This window comes from Fundulus heteroclitus, chromosome 11, assembly GCF_011125445.2.
Source record: "Fundulus heteroclitus isolate FHET01 chromosome 11, MU-UCD_Fhet_4.1, whole genome shotgun sequence".
NCBI lineage: Eukaryota > Metazoa > Chordata > Actinopteri > Cyprinodontiformes > Fundulidae > Fundulus > Fundulus heteroclitus.
Genome location: NC_046371.1, coordinates 22,320,515 through 22,339,946, shown reverse-complemented (window position 1 = coordinate 22,339,946; position 19,432 = coordinate 22,320,515). Strand labels below are relative to the sequence as shown.

The window sequence follows — 19,432 nt, the reverse complement described above, 5'->3', positions numbered from 1 at the left end:
GCTCTTTCCCAGATGTCAGGAAGGATACTACGGCCAGCGATGCACACAGATCGAGCCACGGCGGTTGTACATGCTCGATCCTAGTAAGCGAATGTCCACCTGACATGAGCGGCTGAAAAACAGAGGCACAGTTGTCCCTGGATTACTCCAGTGGACTCCTGTCACCCCGACCGTCTCGCTCTTTCTCCTCCTCTTCTTCTCTCTTAGGTCCACTTCGCAATGAGCTGTGCAAAGCACCATGCACACGGTGGTGTCTTCAATGGGAACACTCTGCTTTTGCTGTCCGTAGTTGGGCTGTTGTTCTAATTCTGTGTCTCTCTCCCTCTCTCTCCCACCCCTACCCCCCCCCTCCTCAATTTCTCCCCTTTTTTTTCCATACACATGCTCTGCCTTTTCACTCCACTGTCCCTCTGTTTCCTTCCTCTTTTTCCTCACTCATCTCCTCCCTCTCTTTCTTTGGCTTTATTCCCATCAGGTGTCCAAATGACTTTACTGGTGATCGCTGTCAAACCTACGTTATGGCCAGTTTCTACCGTATGTCAACTTCTCTCCTCTGTCGCTGTGTCAGACTGGTCTCGTGTGATGCATGCACGCTGGGTGTAGAGAGATCGCAGTCATTTCCTGTTGTTACCTAATAATTATATCTGAATCTCCTTTGATGAGTCATTCACAAGCTGGCGCAGATTAGCAGAGCCTGTTTTTTGTGGTTGGTCAGCATGTGATCCCGTGCGTGCGCGGTCTTCCTGTAGCTCACAGAGCTTTGCATGTGCTTTGTCGTGGTAGATTTGCCTGCAACAAGTTGTGGTGTGATTTTTTTTTTTTTTTTTTTTTTAATTTGCCTTTTAGATGCTTTGTGGAAGCTCGTTGTTTGCACACAGGGAGCTGCATGTAACAACACCGACAGGATGAACGCTACGACCAAATGCCAATCACACCTCTTTATGCAATCAGTCGTAGACATGCAAGCGTTTGCAGTATCACTTGAGGCAATCTATTAATGCAAAAACAAGTCTCAGTAAAAGTAATCAAATGAAAAGTAAAAACCAACATTTGGTTGGTGGAGCAAAGCTTACTTAAGGCATGAAATTCAACTTTCCTTCTGAACAATGTCTTTCAGAGAGTTTCCTCGTATTTACACTGTGAATAAACGGTATATCGGAGGCAACATGAACCGACGTGACAGAACACTTCCCAATACATGTTTGATTCTTGACTAATTGCAACTGCGTGAACCTGAAAGCCAGGCATCACATCACTTCAAGCTGTGACAAGAAGCTCCGCTCGTTTCACTTTCAGACCAGTTGATGGCATGCTGAGGTCCTCAATTACAGCTATTCTGAGGAAATTAGAGGTTAGGGCTCCACCAAAAAAAAAAATTGGGATAGTGTTTTTTTTTTTTTTTTTTTTAATTGCTGATCTGCGGTGCTTCAGAAGAAAGCAACAAAATGGTGCCAACACCGCACAGAGCACCCATGCACATAACATGGAGTTCATGTGCAGTACCTTGCAAAAGTGTTCAGATTTTCTCGTTTTGTCATGTTACATATGCAAACATTAGTATAATTAATTGAGGTGTTATGTTATGAACCAACAAAAAGTAATGCACAATTGTCAAATTATAGAAAAAATTATACATGATGTCATCAGTTTTTCAAATAAAACTATGGAAAGTGTTGTATGGATGTGTTTTTAACCCTCTTTGCATTGGTACCCCTAAATAAAATCCAGTGCAATTATCCACTTTACAATAATGCACTACTTTGCATTGATCTGTGACATAAATACATCCAAATAATAATTTATTGACATCATAAACAAGATGCTGTACAGTACCAGGATACTGCATCAAGCAGTTCCAAAAGTCTAAGATTAGAAATATTGACATCTCTACTCCTCTAGCAACGCTGGCATAAACAGCCACCAACTGAAAGTTAATCCCAAAACTAGTGGAAGACCTGCTAATAACTCTTCTGGATTAATCCTGCCCTTAAAGCATATTATTGTGATAACAGCCTGGAGACGAGCGTCTCCTTCAGTCTATGTGCCTTTAAAGACACTCTACATTGCGCAAAAATGCTTTCAGTACCTTCAACCAGATTCAACCAGGTTAGTAGGGGATGCTGTATTAATGTTACAACCCCCTAGAGCTGAAGAAAAGTTTGTTTTAATTATTGTTTAGTGGAATGATGAAAACAGGATTAATTTGCGGCCAGAATAAAGTAGCCTGCTTCTAATCTCATTGCTTATTTGCTGGCATCATGTCTTTGAAACCTCGTACAGGTTCAAGTCAAAGCAACGTTAAGAGAATAGCAAAGTGCCTCTGCTATTGTTAGTCAAGCTGCTGATTACAGAGACTCGTCTCTGTGCTCCAGCTTACGCAGCTCGCATATGCCGTCCGTTGTACATTGGCAGAGAAGGAATTGCAAACACCCCTCCGCCCCGATTCCCTTCCCCGTCTTAACTACAAGTAATTTCACCTCACATTAAGTTGCAATGCACCGTGCTGAAATTACTTGTCTTTTGGCAAAGTATTTTCATGTTTTCCCCAGCACTCACCCACGTCGGTGCAGCTGCTTGTCTGCGTCAAGGTCAGCGTCTATTTCCTGTTCTTGTGCAGCCTTGTAGAGACAGGCCAGCCTTTAATTGCTCGATCTTTGCTTTGTTGCTTGCACAACAGCTTGCCAGCATAAAGAGGAACTAGTAAAAGCAAAAGAGTTGACACGATAACTCTTGAAACGGTGATTTTCCAAGGGGCTCATGGTTATTGTGCCTCTCCACATTTTGTCACATTGCCACCACTTCAATGTCTTTAATTGGGATTTTATATTTGAGTAGTGGATAGTGATTTAGACATAGTTTGTTAGAGAACATCCATTTGATCCAACTGAGAGCAAAGCTTTCGCAATTTCGACCTGTGCAAAGTTGGTAATGGCGGTTTCCCAACTTTTATTTGTAAAAGATCTTAACAGTCATGCATCAGGCTCCTTCTCAACAAAATAATGTACTTCTTTGTGTTGCTGTGTCACATAAGAACCAAATAAAATGCATTAAGGTTTGTGGTTGTAACATGAGAAAACGGGAAGAAGTTCAATGGGTATGACATTTTTTTGCAAGGTATTGTAAAAACAGACACAATGCTCTACACTAAATTAAGATGAATAAATCACATTTCTTTTAAAGAGCATACAGAAAAACACTCTCCAATTTCATACTTACTGAGCCATCTATCCTCGTGAGATACAATAGAGAAGGAGGATGGTTTCTACTGCTCAGCACTGAGGGCTTGAATTAATAAGAGCATGTTGTCATAAGGACAACTGGGACTCGCCTAAGCCCAAGTAAACCAACAGAGTTGCCAGAGTTATGGACTCGGCTAGTTGGTGCAACGTCCCCACGGCCTCGCTCTGCCAGAGAGCGTAGGGTCCGGCAGTAACTCTTCATATTCAGCAATATTATTCCGATACAGGCTACAGCTGTATCGGAGCAACCCCTGTTCTAGCACCAGCCCTTTAACTTGCCTGTTCATGTGATGGGTGTGTCAGGGAGCTGACGCTGAAGCAGATCTGCACGGCAGAAAACTGAAAAGGCACGGGTAATCTCTGCAGATGACACATATTTTCCCCAAACAGCAGCAATAAGGGTTACTATGCAACCAATATTCAATCCCCATTCACAGAGTTTGTTTATGTAACAAGTGGAAACCTCTCTGCAGAGTGAAATTGTACAGCATAAAGCTGCGCTGCTTTCGCTGACTAAAAGACCTTTATAGAGCCTTGGAAAGTATTCATGAGCATTAAGATATTTAGCATTTTGACACGTTACATGCAAAAAAAAAAAAGGCTATTTGTTCTATTGAGATCTATTTGCGATAGACCACCATAACGCGATGCATCCATGTGAAGTGGAGGGAAACTGATACACGGTGGTGGCAGACTCAGATCATTTCTGAAAAACAGTGTATCCTTTTCCTTCAGTTTCACCATTATTCTCTACGTTGTGTTGATTTGTCTTTCAAAACCCCATAAAAACACGTTAAGGTTCCTGGTCGGGACATGACAACATTATACATGTTACGTTGAGACATGTAGCTACCGGAACACCTTCCACCTCTAAAAAACCGACAGCTCTAACGCTCAGTGTGAAGTTAACATTGTTCATTTGTTTTCTGTGCCGCTGTCTGGCGTTGTTTAATGTGTGTGCTGCATGCTTGTGTGTAGTCTTGCGCAATCGCTGACATGTGTAGGTTGTCTTAGTTGGCAGGGTTGCCAAGTTGTTTTTTGAACGCCACTTTATGTAAGCTACAAGGTGCCACTATCTTAATCTGCTCTTTGTTTCTTTTTTGTCCTTGTCTCTCCTTCCACATTTCAACCTTCTGCAATGGCAGAGCATCTTGGGATTGAATATATGGGTATGAAACGATCCATTTTGACTCTCAGTCCTAGCCTATAGCTCCCCCGGCGTCCTTCAGTGTGACATGCTCGTTGATTTGTAAAACACGTTGTCCCCCTTTTTTTTTTATTAACCAATCAATCTCTGGAGTGATCATAACTTACCAGAATGACAAGCTGACGGATCCTCCGCCCGGCATCATTAACATGGATGCGACTCCTCCCTCCGTACATGTGATCAGAAATGTACTCCTATGACTAAGTTTCCACCTAACTCACGACAGTTAGTTTTCCCTTTTAGAAGCCTGGTTTTTGATTTCATTCGTAACAAGCATGATGTCTCATGTTTGTCCCTACCCGATTATCTGCCTCAGTATTCAGCCGAGTCTTTTCAAGTCTTCTTTCCTTCATCTCTATATGTTTTCTCCAATCATGCCTCTCGTCTCTCTTTTGATTTACGTGTGATCTCCTCAATTCCTATTACCTTTCCCTCTTGATACCTTGGGAGAAGTGTGATGCTGAAGTCTAAATTCTCCCTTTTCCCATGCATGGTATTTTAATGTTTGACAGCCTCCCTTTTTCCATTCTATCAGCCTCCATCTCTTTTCATTGTTAGCTTTTGTCTTCTGCCATTTTTTTTTCCAGAAAAGAGCTTCAGTGTGTGAGATTTTAGAATAATGGCTAGAGGCATCCTTTCAGACATCGTGCAATTATACAAGTGCATTCACGCACTGGAACAGAGGAACACTGTGTTATTGCAGAAACACCAGTATCATTTCCTCTGTGTAAAGTCATTATCAGCAGATGACATGCAACGTGAAATATTTCCCACTTTAGTGCTATAGATAAACTAACTTCCATGATTTATTTGTGCTGCTATTAACTTGTCACAAATTGCCATGATGACGAACATGGCTGCTGGTGAATGAGAGGAGGACGCCTCCTATGGAAGGAGATGTGCGAAATTGGATTGACTTTTTATTTTTTATCATAATACTTATCAAAGACACCATTGACACAACATTTTCTACCTCAGCCACACAGAAGCTCTTCTCTGAAAAAGTGCAAACACAAATCAGTTTCAATGATCATATTTAACATCAAAATTAACAATACTGTGACAATAAGAATGTTGTTTTCCTTGCAGAATTCCTGAGTAGATAGTTTTTCAAAGTGTTGGACTCCTGAGCAGACAGGCCAAGATATATATATATATATATATATATATATATATATATATATATATATATATATATATATATATATATATATATATATATATATATATATATATATATATATATATATATATATATATATATATGTGCGTGTATACGTATATATGTGTGTATATATATATATATATATATATATATATATATATATATATATATATATATATATATATATATATATATATATATATATGTGTGTGTGTGTGTGTGTGTATGTATGTGTGTGTGTGTGTGTGTGTGTATGTATGTGTGTGTGTGCAGATATACTGAATGAGACAGTTATTATTTCTTACTTATTTCTTACTACTTAGAGATTTGCCAGCTTCCACAAATGTGTATGTGATTCTTTGATAGTAAGGGAGTTTTTAGACAAGATTTATTCTGCTCAGGATTCAGACCTGGAAAATATAAACTGTGGGAAATAATACCACCTTTATCGAACTAATTGTTTCCTGTCTTTTCTCTCTGTTGTCTTTCTGGGTATAATCTTGACAGAGGCAGAGGAATATTACCAGAAACAAGTCCTGACAATCACGGGTATTTGTGTGGCTCTGTTGGTGGTGGGCATCTTGTGTGTGGTTGCCTACTGTAAAACCAAGTAAGTTCTACGGATGACATTTTAATGTAACTATGTGTGGCCATTTCAGACCTCTAGCTTTAGTCAAACATTTTTAAAAGCTCACTAGAGGGTAGAGATATTTGTCTGGTGTCGTTAAAGGGTCGATAGCATCACATTTACAATGTTTCTTTTTCAATTGTGTTCAGCCTTCTAATAAAAATAATTTGTATCCTCTTTCCTCATATGGTTTGTTAGGTCCCTTAATTTAACAATTTCAATAGTTTAATTATTCTGGGGCAAAAACCAAAGATAATATTTTTGACCGGCCTTCACCTCTTGATGTCTAAGGCACTCATCCATGTTCCCCTGCATGGTTGATCTTTGTAGCAAAAGTGCTCACTACAGTCTTTTTTGTTGTTGTCGTCTGACTCAATATATTTATTAATTTTTTTTTTTTTTTTTTTTTTATCAAGACAGCTAATTGTATCTGCACACTAGTCCACCAGACACTGGGAATCCAGATTAAAAGTCTTCGTCTCACTTCCTGTATTCAAAAGAGGAGTGGATATAAAAGCACTTTTTTATTGTTTTTCAAAATGAACTTTTGAAGTTATTTACCTGGTAAAAAACAATGAATAGGTCAATAATGATATATTTATTTTCCAGTTATCCAACGTTTATGAGCTCTAACATATAGGCAACTTTGTATGCAACCTTAATTGTAGCTTTTCCATGTTAAATTAAAGATTTAAACTTTTAGAAAGTGGAAATGTAAAAAAAAAAAAAAAATTAAAAAAATATCAAAACTCTTTCAACAGGAAACAAAGAAACAGAATGCACAATCATATGCGACAGAACATGTATCCTGAACATCCCAATCGTAACCTTGCTAACGGACCTAATCACCCAGGACCCGGCCCGGAGGAAATTCCTATGGTTGATGTAGGTGTTTCTTTTTTTCTATTAGTTTTCTTTTTTTTTTTTTTTTTTTTTTAAGATATATCCTTGCAGTATTTCATTAAAAACTCTATGCTGTACATAAACATGTCTATTGAAGGTCTTTTACATTTCTTCATTGGTTCACTCTAATTTTACAGTACATGTCAAAGATTGTCCCTACGACCGAGCGAGTCATACGGCCCGCCACAGAGCGATCATTCCAAGCCAGTCATGCCTCTTCCAGATCTCACAACTCTTCCACACGAGCCCACTCATCAACTCAAAGGTAAGCAGTCACCATTAGGTGTGTCACACTGTGTGTGTCATCCAATGTCTAGGACTGAGGTAATGTAAGAAACATTCTTTCTTAGTTTAGATGGTGGGATTAATTTATGTTGCTTTGCTCTTTCTGTGTGCAAGGTTGTAATTTATTGTGGCCTCTTGGGTTAGGTATTCATTTTAAATAGCTTTTATTGGTCCTGTGTATCTAATTCCCTGAGTCACAGTCTGGAATCCTTTGTTGCTTGCAATCAACACTAGGTGTCCTCAGTTTCCCTAAATCGTTTTCCCTCCTATTATCTCTCCAACTCTTTGCAGTTTCTATTAAACTCTCCTGGGTATATTCCCCTCACCGCTCTCCCAGGGTTTTACTTCAGATTGCCATTGTTTCAGCATCTTCACCTTATGTTCGCATAGTTGTGATTTTTAGTCTGTTTAGTTGTTGGTCTTCCTGTTTTTTGTGGTGTCTGGTTTGTTTTAGTCAAACAAAGGCTTTCTGTTGTTTACCTGCTTACATTTGCCATATTTTCACCAGAGATAGATAATATAACAACATGCCCTTCATGAAATAAAGTGAGCAATGAGAGATGATTATTGTAAAAATTGGTTATACGGGGCTGAGAACAATAACCCCCCCCCCCCCCCTTACAAAATTTAAAAGCTGTTTTTAAATGATGGTTTATTTTATTTAAGGTAAAAGGCTATCCAAACCAACCTGACCAAGCTTATGCAGCAGGACAATGTCTCAGAGCACACTACCAATTTCACTTGTAAATGGCAAAAATTAAAGAAGATGTTTTGGATTGGCATAAACAATGTCCTGACTACAATTCAGTCGAGCTGTTGTGGTATGACCTTTAAAAAGGCTGTTCATTTCCAAAACACCTCCGATTTGACTGAACTGAGACAATTCTGCAAATAAGAGAGGGCCCAAATTCCTCTGCAGCAACATAAAAGACCTATGGCCAGTTATCGCAATTTATCCCCCTTTAACAAACGAAATCTTCATTTGAAGATTACTTTTTAAACAGTCAGGTTATCTTTTTCTGATATACAAATTTATTTCTTAATCTAAAACTAAAATATCCCGAAGACCGAAGCAATATGTAAGTAGGCAAATATGTTTTGACACACTTTTGTGTCAAAACATATTTGCACTTTTGTGAATGCTATTGGTTTAAAATACTGATTTGTGCTTAGAGAATAGTGTAAAAAGAGAAGAAAATAAAATGGCGGGCACAGTTTGTAGCATAACAGACAGAAAGGGCTAAAAATGGCATTTACAGCTTCTTAAATTAGTGCAGGAATATCAGCACCATTACTTTCTGCTGGTCAAAACTGGAGAGGAGATTAAAAAGTAAAATGAGTGGCTTTAAACCCAAATAGTTATACTAGGTAAATGCTTTACTTGTGGAAACAGTAAAATGCTTCCAAGGAGTCTTTAGGGTGTGTGCATGTTGACACCTTTTTTTATTTGACAGACACGAGGAACGGACATGGAGCCTGGAACGTTCTGAAAGTTTCCTCTCTGACTCGCCGGGAATGATGTCATCGTCCGTGGGGACCAGTAAATGCAGCAGTCCAGCGTGCATGGAGGCGCGGGCGCGGCGGGCTGCTCACTGTGGTTACTCTGATCCCCATCGGCCGGGGCTGCAGTACGGGGACTCGTTCGACTCGCTGGGAGACTCTCCACACAGCGACAGGTGGGAAGCAAGGCCTGCCTGGCCGATTTGGCTCTCAGTTTGCAATAAACATGCTGAAAAGTTTCCCCTCGCTGCTGGCTCTGCGTCCGCCTCGGGAGGCCAGTAAGGGCAATCAGTGGAAACTGACACGCAATAGGCATGATGTTCAAATATGCAAAGGAAGACAAGAGTTAGTAAAAGTGCTTATGTCAGTGGGAACTCTGCTCTTGCAGCTATTGGAACATAATTCACTTACCAGTATGTAGTTCTTGAGGCTATTTTTCCCTTTATTTACTTTTATTTAGCAAACCACACGACAGTCAGACACAAAGATGTGTCACAAAGATAGGTGAAGCTACAGTTAGCACAAAGGGACAGCCTGACAAGTGGAGAAAATGAGCCTTTCATCAACTCTGTTGCAGTCTATATTTATCCCATGCATATTTCTTTATACTGTAGGCACCCAGATCCCAATCTTCTCGTGCAGCTCTGGACACGTCAGCCTTATCTCCTCAAAACGCTGGGCTGTTGCTTTAACATGAGCTTTTTGCATGGCTGCTCGGTCCCTATAGAAGTCCTAAAATAGCACGTTTTTCTTTTATGTGTGCCACGTGCTTTTTGTTCAAGAAATATGTTTTTTTATGGTACTCAATGTTTCTAGCTTTACTATGGGTCAAGTTTTTAAAAAGTTCTGGTTTCAAACATTTTTCAAACTGTTTTTTTTTCTACTTTTATTATACTAGGCAAAATGTTTGAAAATCTGTTATTATTAGTGCTGTCAAACGATTAAAAATTTTAATTGCGATTAATCGCATTATTTCAATAGGTGACTCGATAATAATCGCAAATTAATCGCATATTTTATCTTTTTATTTCTGAAAGTGTAAAAGCCTATTTGAGCATTTTAATATAGAATTTTGCACTAAATGACACTAGTAAAAACATGCTTTTACAAAATATATTTTAATTTTTTTTATTTTCAAGCACTTTTCAGAATTGGAGTGAAAACATCCTGGTGCCATAACATGTTAAACGTTGGCCAATGATTGCTAAATCGCTAATCATAACGCCTTGATGTTTACACAATGTGTAAACAAATGTGTAAATAAATACATTTCATCCCGAAATATTGTTTTTGCCTCTTAAACAAAGATAGACATGTTATTAAGCATTTCCATATAAAGTAAAACTAATTTTACATTTTAATAAAGTCACAAGTTGTATTCATTTTTTCACTCTCTCACACACACATCTAATCCTGAGCTTTCACACCAACAATAATTTCTTTGCATATTTTTGCATGCTGTTTATATCCACATTAGTACAGTTTTTTTTTTTTTTTTTTTTTTTTAAAAAGCCTGGAAAAGGGTTTAAAATTTCCAGGTCATTCCAGTCTTACACTTTGCTTGCATCTGGGCCAGGAGCTTAATACCCTTGAAAGATACCTGTTTAGCACAGCTTCATGTGCTGACACTGTAACTCCAGGGTATTTAATTTGGCCATGTGATTCAGCCTTAGTTTGTCAAATACAAAGACAACAAATTAGCATTAAAGCATTAAGGTACGGTTTATGGGTTGGGTTTCTGCCATGTTATCAGAGTGTAAAAACTCATCTTCAGAACCAATCTCTGCTCGAAATGGTGATCTGCACCTCGTAATCTACTTTCAGCAGTTATCACCGGTTATTGCAATTGTAAACTGCATTAAAATGCGGGCAGAGCTGCTCCCTCTGCCTTTACTCCCTCGGCTCCTATGTCAGGATGCGCAAATATGTGCACATTTGCACATATGCTATCAGATTTTAGAGCCCAAATAAGCGACTTCACGTTCAGAAACAAGCCCAAAAAGCTGCAACCAGCAACTCATGAAATTTACAAGCAACTTTAGAAAAAAGAAGCCCAAAGTCGCATTAAATAAGCGGCCCTGGCAACAGTGAGCGCGGTTCTGTTTAGCTACAGTCTCTAGCATTCTTGGAACTACGGTAGGCGGCAATGCTAAAAAAAGAAGCAGAGTCCAGAGAGCGCTGCGGGGAAAAAAACATTAACGCGATTAACACACGTCAAAGAAAATGTCGGCGTTATGGTCTAGCAAAGTTAACGCGTTAATAACGGGTTAAAACCTACAGCCCTAGTTATTGTCTTAAAACCTGACCTGGCCAAGAGGGCCTTAGAAGAAAAAGTGCAAAACACATAAATACCTAGAAATATTTACTCTCTCTAAAAAAAATATACTTAGAATAACCATGTAAATCATGACAACAGGATCAAAACGGCAGGGTTAGGAAGTATTGTATTATAAGTCATGTGGCATTGATGGGAAAGGGGGGGGGGCAGTGATATGTTCCTGTATATGCTCTTGTGATTTAACATCCTTTTAATGAGACCCCAGAGAAAGTGTCAGAGTGAGATGAAGATTTATTTTTTTTTTTTATGAAGCATAGAATAATACAGCTCGTCCCCTCCCCCACTTGTTGCTGCACATTTTCTGTTAGCTGGCTAAATTATGGGTGTTACATTTTCCCTTGCTTATGAAGCACAGAAATTTGTGTTTGAAAAAAAAACATATAAAAGACAAAAAGAAACACTTGCTATACAGTAGCTCTTAATTATGTAACCGCATGTTGACACTACATTTGGCTACTTATAAGTGGCAAGTGTAGAAATCCAGCTGACTCCAGGGTAGCAGTGTAACAGATAGCCCAGTCAAGAAACCCTTTAATATTTTTTGTGCATCTATACCTCTATAAAGAACAGAATGACATTATGGTCTACGATCTGGTAAAAAAAAAGAAAAGAAAAAAAACTACTAATGTAAAATCAAGGTAGCAGTAAATAAATGTTATAGATTACTTTACAACATTAGTGATAATTAAAGCTGTTCTGTTTTAAATATAAGAAAGTATACCAGTGTACTTTTTATTTTGCAAAATTAGCAGAACACATTTGAAATTTCTCATTTTGACCCAGGCTTATCATAAAGTCAGAATTTCATACTGCCCCATATCTACTTTTAATGTGTTGAAAATGAGGAAGAGGACTAATGAAAGAATATCTATAAAAACGTATAGTTCAGTAAAATGTGCGTAATTTACATAAAAGCATTTAATTGGTAGGCTTGAACTGACCCACAGAATTGCCATGCTTTTTTATTGACCCTTTTTGTTTAGTATCATTTAGACCAATATAAATGCAAACTAGGCCTTGTTCTGCAAGTCATAATTTTTATTTTTATATAGTCAAACACTGTAAATTTAAAAATGCCTATGTGATATAAATCACCGCATCTCAAATTTCATAATTTTTGTACATTTAACTTGTTTTGTAGCTTGTTTACAAAACATAATTAATTAAAATCTTGTTTAATTTGTAACAATGTTTTATAGTGATTTATTATGGTTCCTAAGTAGATTGTAGGTATTTATCATCACTAAACTAAAAAATATTCCAATAAACAAATATTAAAAAAATGTGTAAATCTGTCACTGATATATTGTACTGAATTACTGTTAATCTTTACACGTTACACATCTATTCTATGGTGGCATTATTACAATTACATGCAGAGTTGTAATTGTACAAATAAGGCCATTACATCACTTAATGACTTTTAGCGACTAAAGACAAAAGCTGCTTTCCTTTCTGGGAAATTGCAGGAGGTATGTTAGCCATGTGTTTCAGTATGTTGTTATACAGCTGTTATAGTATAGCTAGTATGTTTGAAGTAATGATGCAGAAGGTTAGTGTCGAGAAGCCGGCGAAATGCTAATTTCTATGGAAGACTTCATTCATTGCTAACCATTAGCATAACATAATACAAAACTTAAGAATTGATATGTATAACTTTAACATAACATCAACTATTTATTGAAATACTTGCATACACATATTTCCTACAATTTAAAGCTTTATTACAAATTAAAGTTGTTATAATACAACTGCCATCGCTATCTGCTCCCTGAGATGTTGAACGCTAAATATTATGTTTTCTGATGCACCAAAATTTCTCTGGACGTGAATGATCATTTCATTATATGCATTTCAAAAGCCCCTCATTATAATGCAGATGTAGATTATTGGAAGCAACTATTAGCAAAATAACAGGGATGAGTAAAATCAAAATCTTTGGGGGACATCTTGTTATCTGTTGAGCCTTAGCCGCAATGTTTCCCTTGAAAGGTATTTCATCACCGGCAATAGTCAAGTCAGCTTGAGCGGTAAACTGGAAACAAATTACCCAACTATAGCATGTTTGATCTTGAAGCTGTTAAACAGCTCTTTAAGGAAATTCTGGTGAAGGAACTTGTGAACATTTTGCTCAATGCATTTAGAAACACTGATGAAGAATGAGTGGGCGCAGTACTCAATGGGCAGTATGCGAGTTTCTGTTCAACCTGACACTTAGGGTGTGATACAGTATGTATTCGGTTATCAACATTTGGTACACTCCTCCTTCTCTGCTTTGTTTATTGTTCTTCTCCAATCACCTATGAATTCCTCTCTCCATTTCAAACAGGTACGTGTCAGCCCTGACAACACCAGCCCGCCTCTCCCCGGTGGATTTCCATTACTCATTGCCTCCCCAGGTGCCTACCTTCCAGATAACATCCCCCAATGCCAGCCATGCCATGTCGCTCCCTCCTGCTGTCCACAACCCCTATCCCCTGAAGGACGACCAGCCGCTGCTGCGCCGCTACCAGGTGCCCCTCCATGACACCCAGTGCCAGGAGCCCTACCGACAGCAGCGCCGCTCCTACCTAAAGGACAGCAGGGGCAGCCTGCCCTCAAGCCCCTACCGGCTGGCTGAGGAAGAAGACTACGAGACCACCCAGGAGTACCTCTCCTCTCGGGAGCAACCAAAGACAAGTGGGTCCGGCGAAACCGGTAGCCGGCGCTGGAGGAGATCCAGACTGAACGGCCACGTGGCGCCGCGCGGATACAAGGCGTCCCGGGACTACGGATCTCAAACCTGCCTAACAGAAAGCGAGTCAGAGGAGGACGGTGAGAGCACTCCCTTCCTCAGTATGCAGAACATGAACGCTGAGCCCTCCACCATCTACAGGCCGGTGGACAGTCGGACTTCTCACTCGTCAGGGTGGCACAGTGGCCGTGACAACATGCACACGAGACTCACGCAGCCGCGCTCCAAACCGGACAGTACGCCCCATTAGAGAGCGACGACGAACCAACAAAAGTCAATATAGTATAGACCTGCATCTATAAGAAATATTTTTATTTTATATAACTGACAGATATTGTAAACAAATGAAATATTTATTTTCATTTTAGCAAAAGTTGTCTACTAGTTAACAGCAAAGAATTTTTTATAGGGAAAACTCTATTTATATGTACATTTTGATTTACAGCATAAAAAAAAAAGATGTGCCAGTTTTTTCACAACGTAAAAAAAAAAAAAAAAAAAAAAAAAATAGAGTAATATTGTGGTGCCTTTTGCTGTTTGCCGATGCCAGAGGGCGAGTGGAGGTTTTGTAGCCTTTCTTATATGGACGCCTCATTTTTTATACACATTTATGTTTTTTTGTTCTGTCAGATTTTTATTTTTATTTTTTCCCTGTCTCACTTTTCTTTCCAAAAAAAAAAGGCATTCTTTGAGAAGTCTTTCCCCACTGGAGCATAACCCCTTCCATGTCACGCAATATAAACCACTTCAACATAAAGTGTGTGTTTACATTTAATATGATTCGTCCTGTAGGATTTGGGGGTTTGGGATGTAACAGAAAGCCTGATAAATACATTGTAGAATATTTCTACCTTCTGACTGATGTGTTACCCCCCCGAGAGACGGGGAAGGACGACAGTAGTGTTTTGGTTAACCGTGGGCGCGAATGAATCTGAGTGTGTGTGTGTGTGTGTATGTGTGTGTGTGTCGGGGTGAGACTTTGCTTGCATGTGTTTGTGACTGTTAGGAGAATTTTGTGTTGTAAGTTTAAATGTGTGGATCTCAGAAGAGCTCGTAACGACCCGCCCCACCCCCACCCCCTCTCGCCCCCCTTGTGTAGGTGGACAGGTAAGGCTTGGCTGTGCCACGCAGGTCATTGCTTAATGATGTGTTTACAACGCTGTGGCCCCAAGCCTGCCCCTATTTTGTCCTTTTTTATTTACATCCTCGCAGCTTTTTGTCCTCGTGTTAGTCTGTACGTGGCCAACAAACACTTAGCTGCTTGGCACAGAAAGGGGATGCCTACGTCGGAGGCCGAGACAAAAGATATCATCTGTTTTCGCTCAAAAGCCCTTTTCTCCTCACACAGCTCACCATCGTTCTGTTTCCATTCTGTTTCTGTGGCTCGTGTTAAAGGTCACACAGTGTCTCAGGATTTCCACACGTTCCCCCCCACCTTCCACACCCACTTTCACCTCTTCCTCGAGGAAGGCCTACCTAAGACGATGGTTCTCGGAAGTTGAGGACCTGGAGGTAAACGCGAGTCCTCTGAACGCCCCACGCGCAAAGAAAAGGAAAGCTAGGCGGAAGCAGCTCGTTCGGAGTAGAGTAAAGACAATGTAGTGAAATAGCTGTGAAATCTACGGAGGGTCATACAATGCAAAAATATGCAAACTTTATATTTTGCTGTTTGATGACATCATTTTCTAAGAGGTGACTGTAGCGTGTTGTGTGTGCAAAGAACTCTGTAATGCCTATAGTGTAGAATGAGACAAATGGGTACCCATCTGAGTTCTTTTTATAGCCATTATGCAGACATCCATTCGTTTGGGGGAGCCTTTCTCCTTCACTTGTCCATAGAGCGACTGTGTTCGTGGCAAGGGTTTGTTCAGACCTCTCCACCTTAAACACATACTTCCAAATACTGTCTCCTCTAGTGGTACTGTGTACTGCTTTGTCTATCTGACAAATATTATCATTTTGAATTTACTCCATAAATGTTTGATTATTTTTAAGATGCTCATGTATTACACAACATCGCTCTCATTTAAAGTAGAGATGTGCCAAGGATTAAACCAACCTTGTCTGGTGACTGGTCAGTCAGAAACTCAAAAATCCCATATTTTCCCAAGTATTGAACACAGCGTTTTGTAAGCGTTACCAATGACACTTTTCTGTTTACGCTGTTAGAGAAAGAGGACTTGAAAAGGTTTGCAGACGAGTGGGGTCCATAGAGAGTGTTGGACTTGATAAGTGTCTCTTTTTAAATTGTTAAACATGTTGGTGGTGCATGACGCCTTTTCAGTTTTATTTTATTTGCAAGCATCACCGCTTCTGAAGGAACTAGCCTCTGGGGGTAACTCCAGTGATCTTTCTTGCCGCAGTTCAATGTGTACCAGACATGGCAAGTAATCATGGGCATGGTGTAGGTTTCGCTTTAAAAACAGCAGTTACCGTGGCACACAGATCTATCTACATTTGCTACATCTCATTCTCAATTACAGTTATCCCAAGTCAGCTGACGCAGCGCTGTGACCGCCTTTCTTAAAGCGCCAGAGACCGTAACAGGAAGAGGCTGTTTTCAACTTCCACTTTGTTGCAACATCTAGCTGGGATACAGAGTAGCATCTTAATAATATTTTAAGGATGAGTGAGAGGTGCTAGTTTTCAGGTGTTACTGGAGACTCACACGTGAACGCTCATATTGGCTTTACTTTTCCCAGAAAGCAGCAGGTGCTTTATTGGCCTGAGTTTTAAAGCACTCACACATGACCCGGTCCTCACTCAGTAGTACATCCCAGCTGTAGAGAGACTAGGACATTTTTTCTACATTTATATCCAGACTGTAATGGCTGAAATGTTGTTTCTTTTAATCTTCAAAGTTTATTTTACCAGCTTCGAATTAAGAAAACTAAACATATAAATTCAGTTTCAATGTGCCAAAACGTCCTTTCTTACTTCTACAGAGTCAATTACAGATATACATACTTGGCCAATTATGTATACTGACACTGTCAAGCCAATATCTGCTTTTCTTATTTTTCAGTAGTTAACAAAAATACATTGTGGCAAATTAACAAAAGAGCAAATTGACATACTGAAAGGGATTAACTTATTACAGGAAATATTATTTGGATTTAATCATCTCAGACTTGAGTTAATGGTTTACATTTTCTTGGGGAATACACACAAAGACCAATGTTCATTTCTACTAATGCCAGGAGTACTAAGCATCATAATTGCTAATATAAGTTACTGGCAATTTTTGTTTTAGAATAGTAAATCCCTGTTTGAAAGCATCTGTTCTCTCAAGCACACAACAGGTTGTCAACTCTCTTCAGTCTTTGAATAATAACCTACACTTAGGAAATGAAAGGGAATCAAAAGGTTGCTACCAAGCTCCGACTGGTGCATCTCTACTTTAAAGGGGCATGTTAAGAAGTGACAGCCAATAATCATACACCACTGTTGGTCTGTTCCTATTTATTCTTTATAAAATAGCAACTGAATGCTGAATTGTCCCATGAATATTGACCCAAAACTGTCAAAAAAAAAAAAAAAAAAAAAGATTTAACTGCAATTTACAGTAAACGCACAGAGGAATTGTTGTAGAGAACGATTTCTGGTCACACCTCCGTCACGACATTCCAGATTTTTCATCAGGTTTCTCACCTCTGGGTCTAATTTTGTATGTCTGAATGAGGCGAGAGACGACTCTGCACCTCTAGTTTAAATGTGATACCCCCTCCCCTTTCCCAATCCTTTCACATAATTGATATGGTACCAGGCATGTCCTGCCAGTCTTCTTTTATCTTTTTTTGGCCCTCCATACCTAACCCCACCCCTCGCTTGAAATGTTTGAACACCTCTCCTCTGCATGTCCTTGTGGTCAAGATTAGATGGGTGCATGGATACTTAAAAAATAAGGAAGAAAAAAATAAAGCAGCAGACAATTATTTCCAGTCAGTGAAAGTGTATTACATTTAACATTCAGCAATAAAAAAAAATCCCCCTCCCCCCCTTCATGTCATTCCTGAAATATGCTAGAAAAAAATAAACAAGTAAAAAATGCGAGACTGTCATAGATTGTAAAATAAAATGAAAAATGAATCCACCTGTTCATATGAAAAATAAATCTTTATTCATATCATTTTATGTTGCAGTTATTTCTGAAGAAGGTTTTTCTTTCATTTTGAATCGCGGCCCGAAGGCTGAACTCTCTCTTGGCATGTTGTTGCTCCTCTCTGGGGTGCACACATAAACTCTCAAGGTGAAGGGAAATCTGTTTAATATGGCGGTTGGGGAGTTATGAATTATAGTAAAATGGTTACAGCTTCAGATACACCAAAACAAAAGCCAAATGCTGTAAATTTCCTTTAAAAGGGCGACTAATGCTTCAACAGACTGATAAATAATTATAGACATAAATTGGCCTTTTAAACAATTAAAAAGTCTAACATTGTACATTTAACATCTTTATCACCAGCAAGGTTGGGAGGTGGGGGGGGGGGGGGGGGTTGAGTTTAGGCTATTTTTAACATTTTACTGTCTAGCTTGTCAACATTAATGTCACTTTATGCACGTTGTACTGGTTGGTTCTTCTAATGCAATACCACAAACTCTCCACTAGATGGAGACAAAGCAGATATAAATTTCAAGACTGCAACAGGGATCCATGCGGTAAAATGTCCGTTTTAGGTTTTTTGGTATCCAGCGCATTTGAGCAGATTCTAGATCGGGATCCAGTTATTACTCATATTAAAAAAATATATATGCTCAACAAAAATTCTGTATTCATGCTTGTTTATTTCCAATTACTTTCTTTTACTATTTGATGTAGGCTACCTGTTTCCCCTATTTAAGATGTTAGTGGTGTGTAAATGATCAACATGGAAAGATTATTTGACAACACAGCATAAACTGCACATTTTCAGAGTTGTTTCCAGAAATTAAATCATTTTGGTTCCCCTTTATTTTAAATGAAACACTCAGAGTAGGCTAAAATGCAAGCCCAAACAGACATGTTCTGTAATATGAGATTTGTCTTGTATACAGTGGATCTGTTGTGAACATGGTGCCGAAATAGCGCCAAAAAACAAATAACAACGTAATAAAACACCCGGAAACATATGATATAATTCTAAATCATGTAAAACATAACTTAAATTAACAGTTTCTCCTTTGAAACCTGTAAAAGGAAAGTATTTGTGGGAGTGCATTGATGCTCTTCGAACCTTTTCATCTACAATCACCAATTGCAGCATAAATCGTTTTTTTGCACTATATACCAACACAAAGTGCAGCATAATGGTGAAGTAGAAGGAAATGATACGTGGTTTGCACTTATTTTGTGAATGAAAATGTGGGTTGTATCTGTGTTTACCCCTGATAAATCTGGCAACTCTCTCTTCAGATGTAACAAGAATAGACTACACCTGTTCGTAATTTAATCTC

General features: G+C 38.9%; 1 protein-coding gene across 7 annotated transcripts in view; it reads left to right on the top strand.

Annotated features, from left to right (window-relative positions):
- Nucleotides 1-17,545, top strand: part of nrg2a (neuregulin 2a) — a 120,472-nt gene extending 102,927 nt beyond the window's left edge. For 4 of the 7 annotated variants that reach the window (XM_036143138.1, XM_036143137.1, XM_036143140.1 and 1 more), the window contains 7 exons: nt 13-83; nt 4,385-4,408; nt 6,119-6,221; nt 7,001-7,124; nt 7,280-7,407; nt 8,882-9,103; nt 13,595-17,545. In XM_036143138.1, coding sequence (XP_035999031.1) covers nt 13-83; nt 4,385-4,408; nt 6,119-6,221; nt 7,001-7,124; nt 7,280-7,407; nt 8,882-9,103; nt 13,595-14,249 — 1,327 coding nt within the window. In that variant the 3' untranslated portion in view covers nt 14,250-17,545. Of the gene's footprint in view, nt 1-12; nt 84-475; nt 535-4,384; nt 4,409-6,118; nt 6,222-7,000; nt 7,125-7,279; nt 7,408-8,881; nt 9,104-13,594 lie in introns of all 7 variants that reach the window. The other 3 variants (XM_021312150.2, XM_012855282.3, XM_021312152.2) reach the window with 2 other exon arrangements.
- Nucleotides 17,546-19,432: the final 1,887 nt, after the last annotated feature.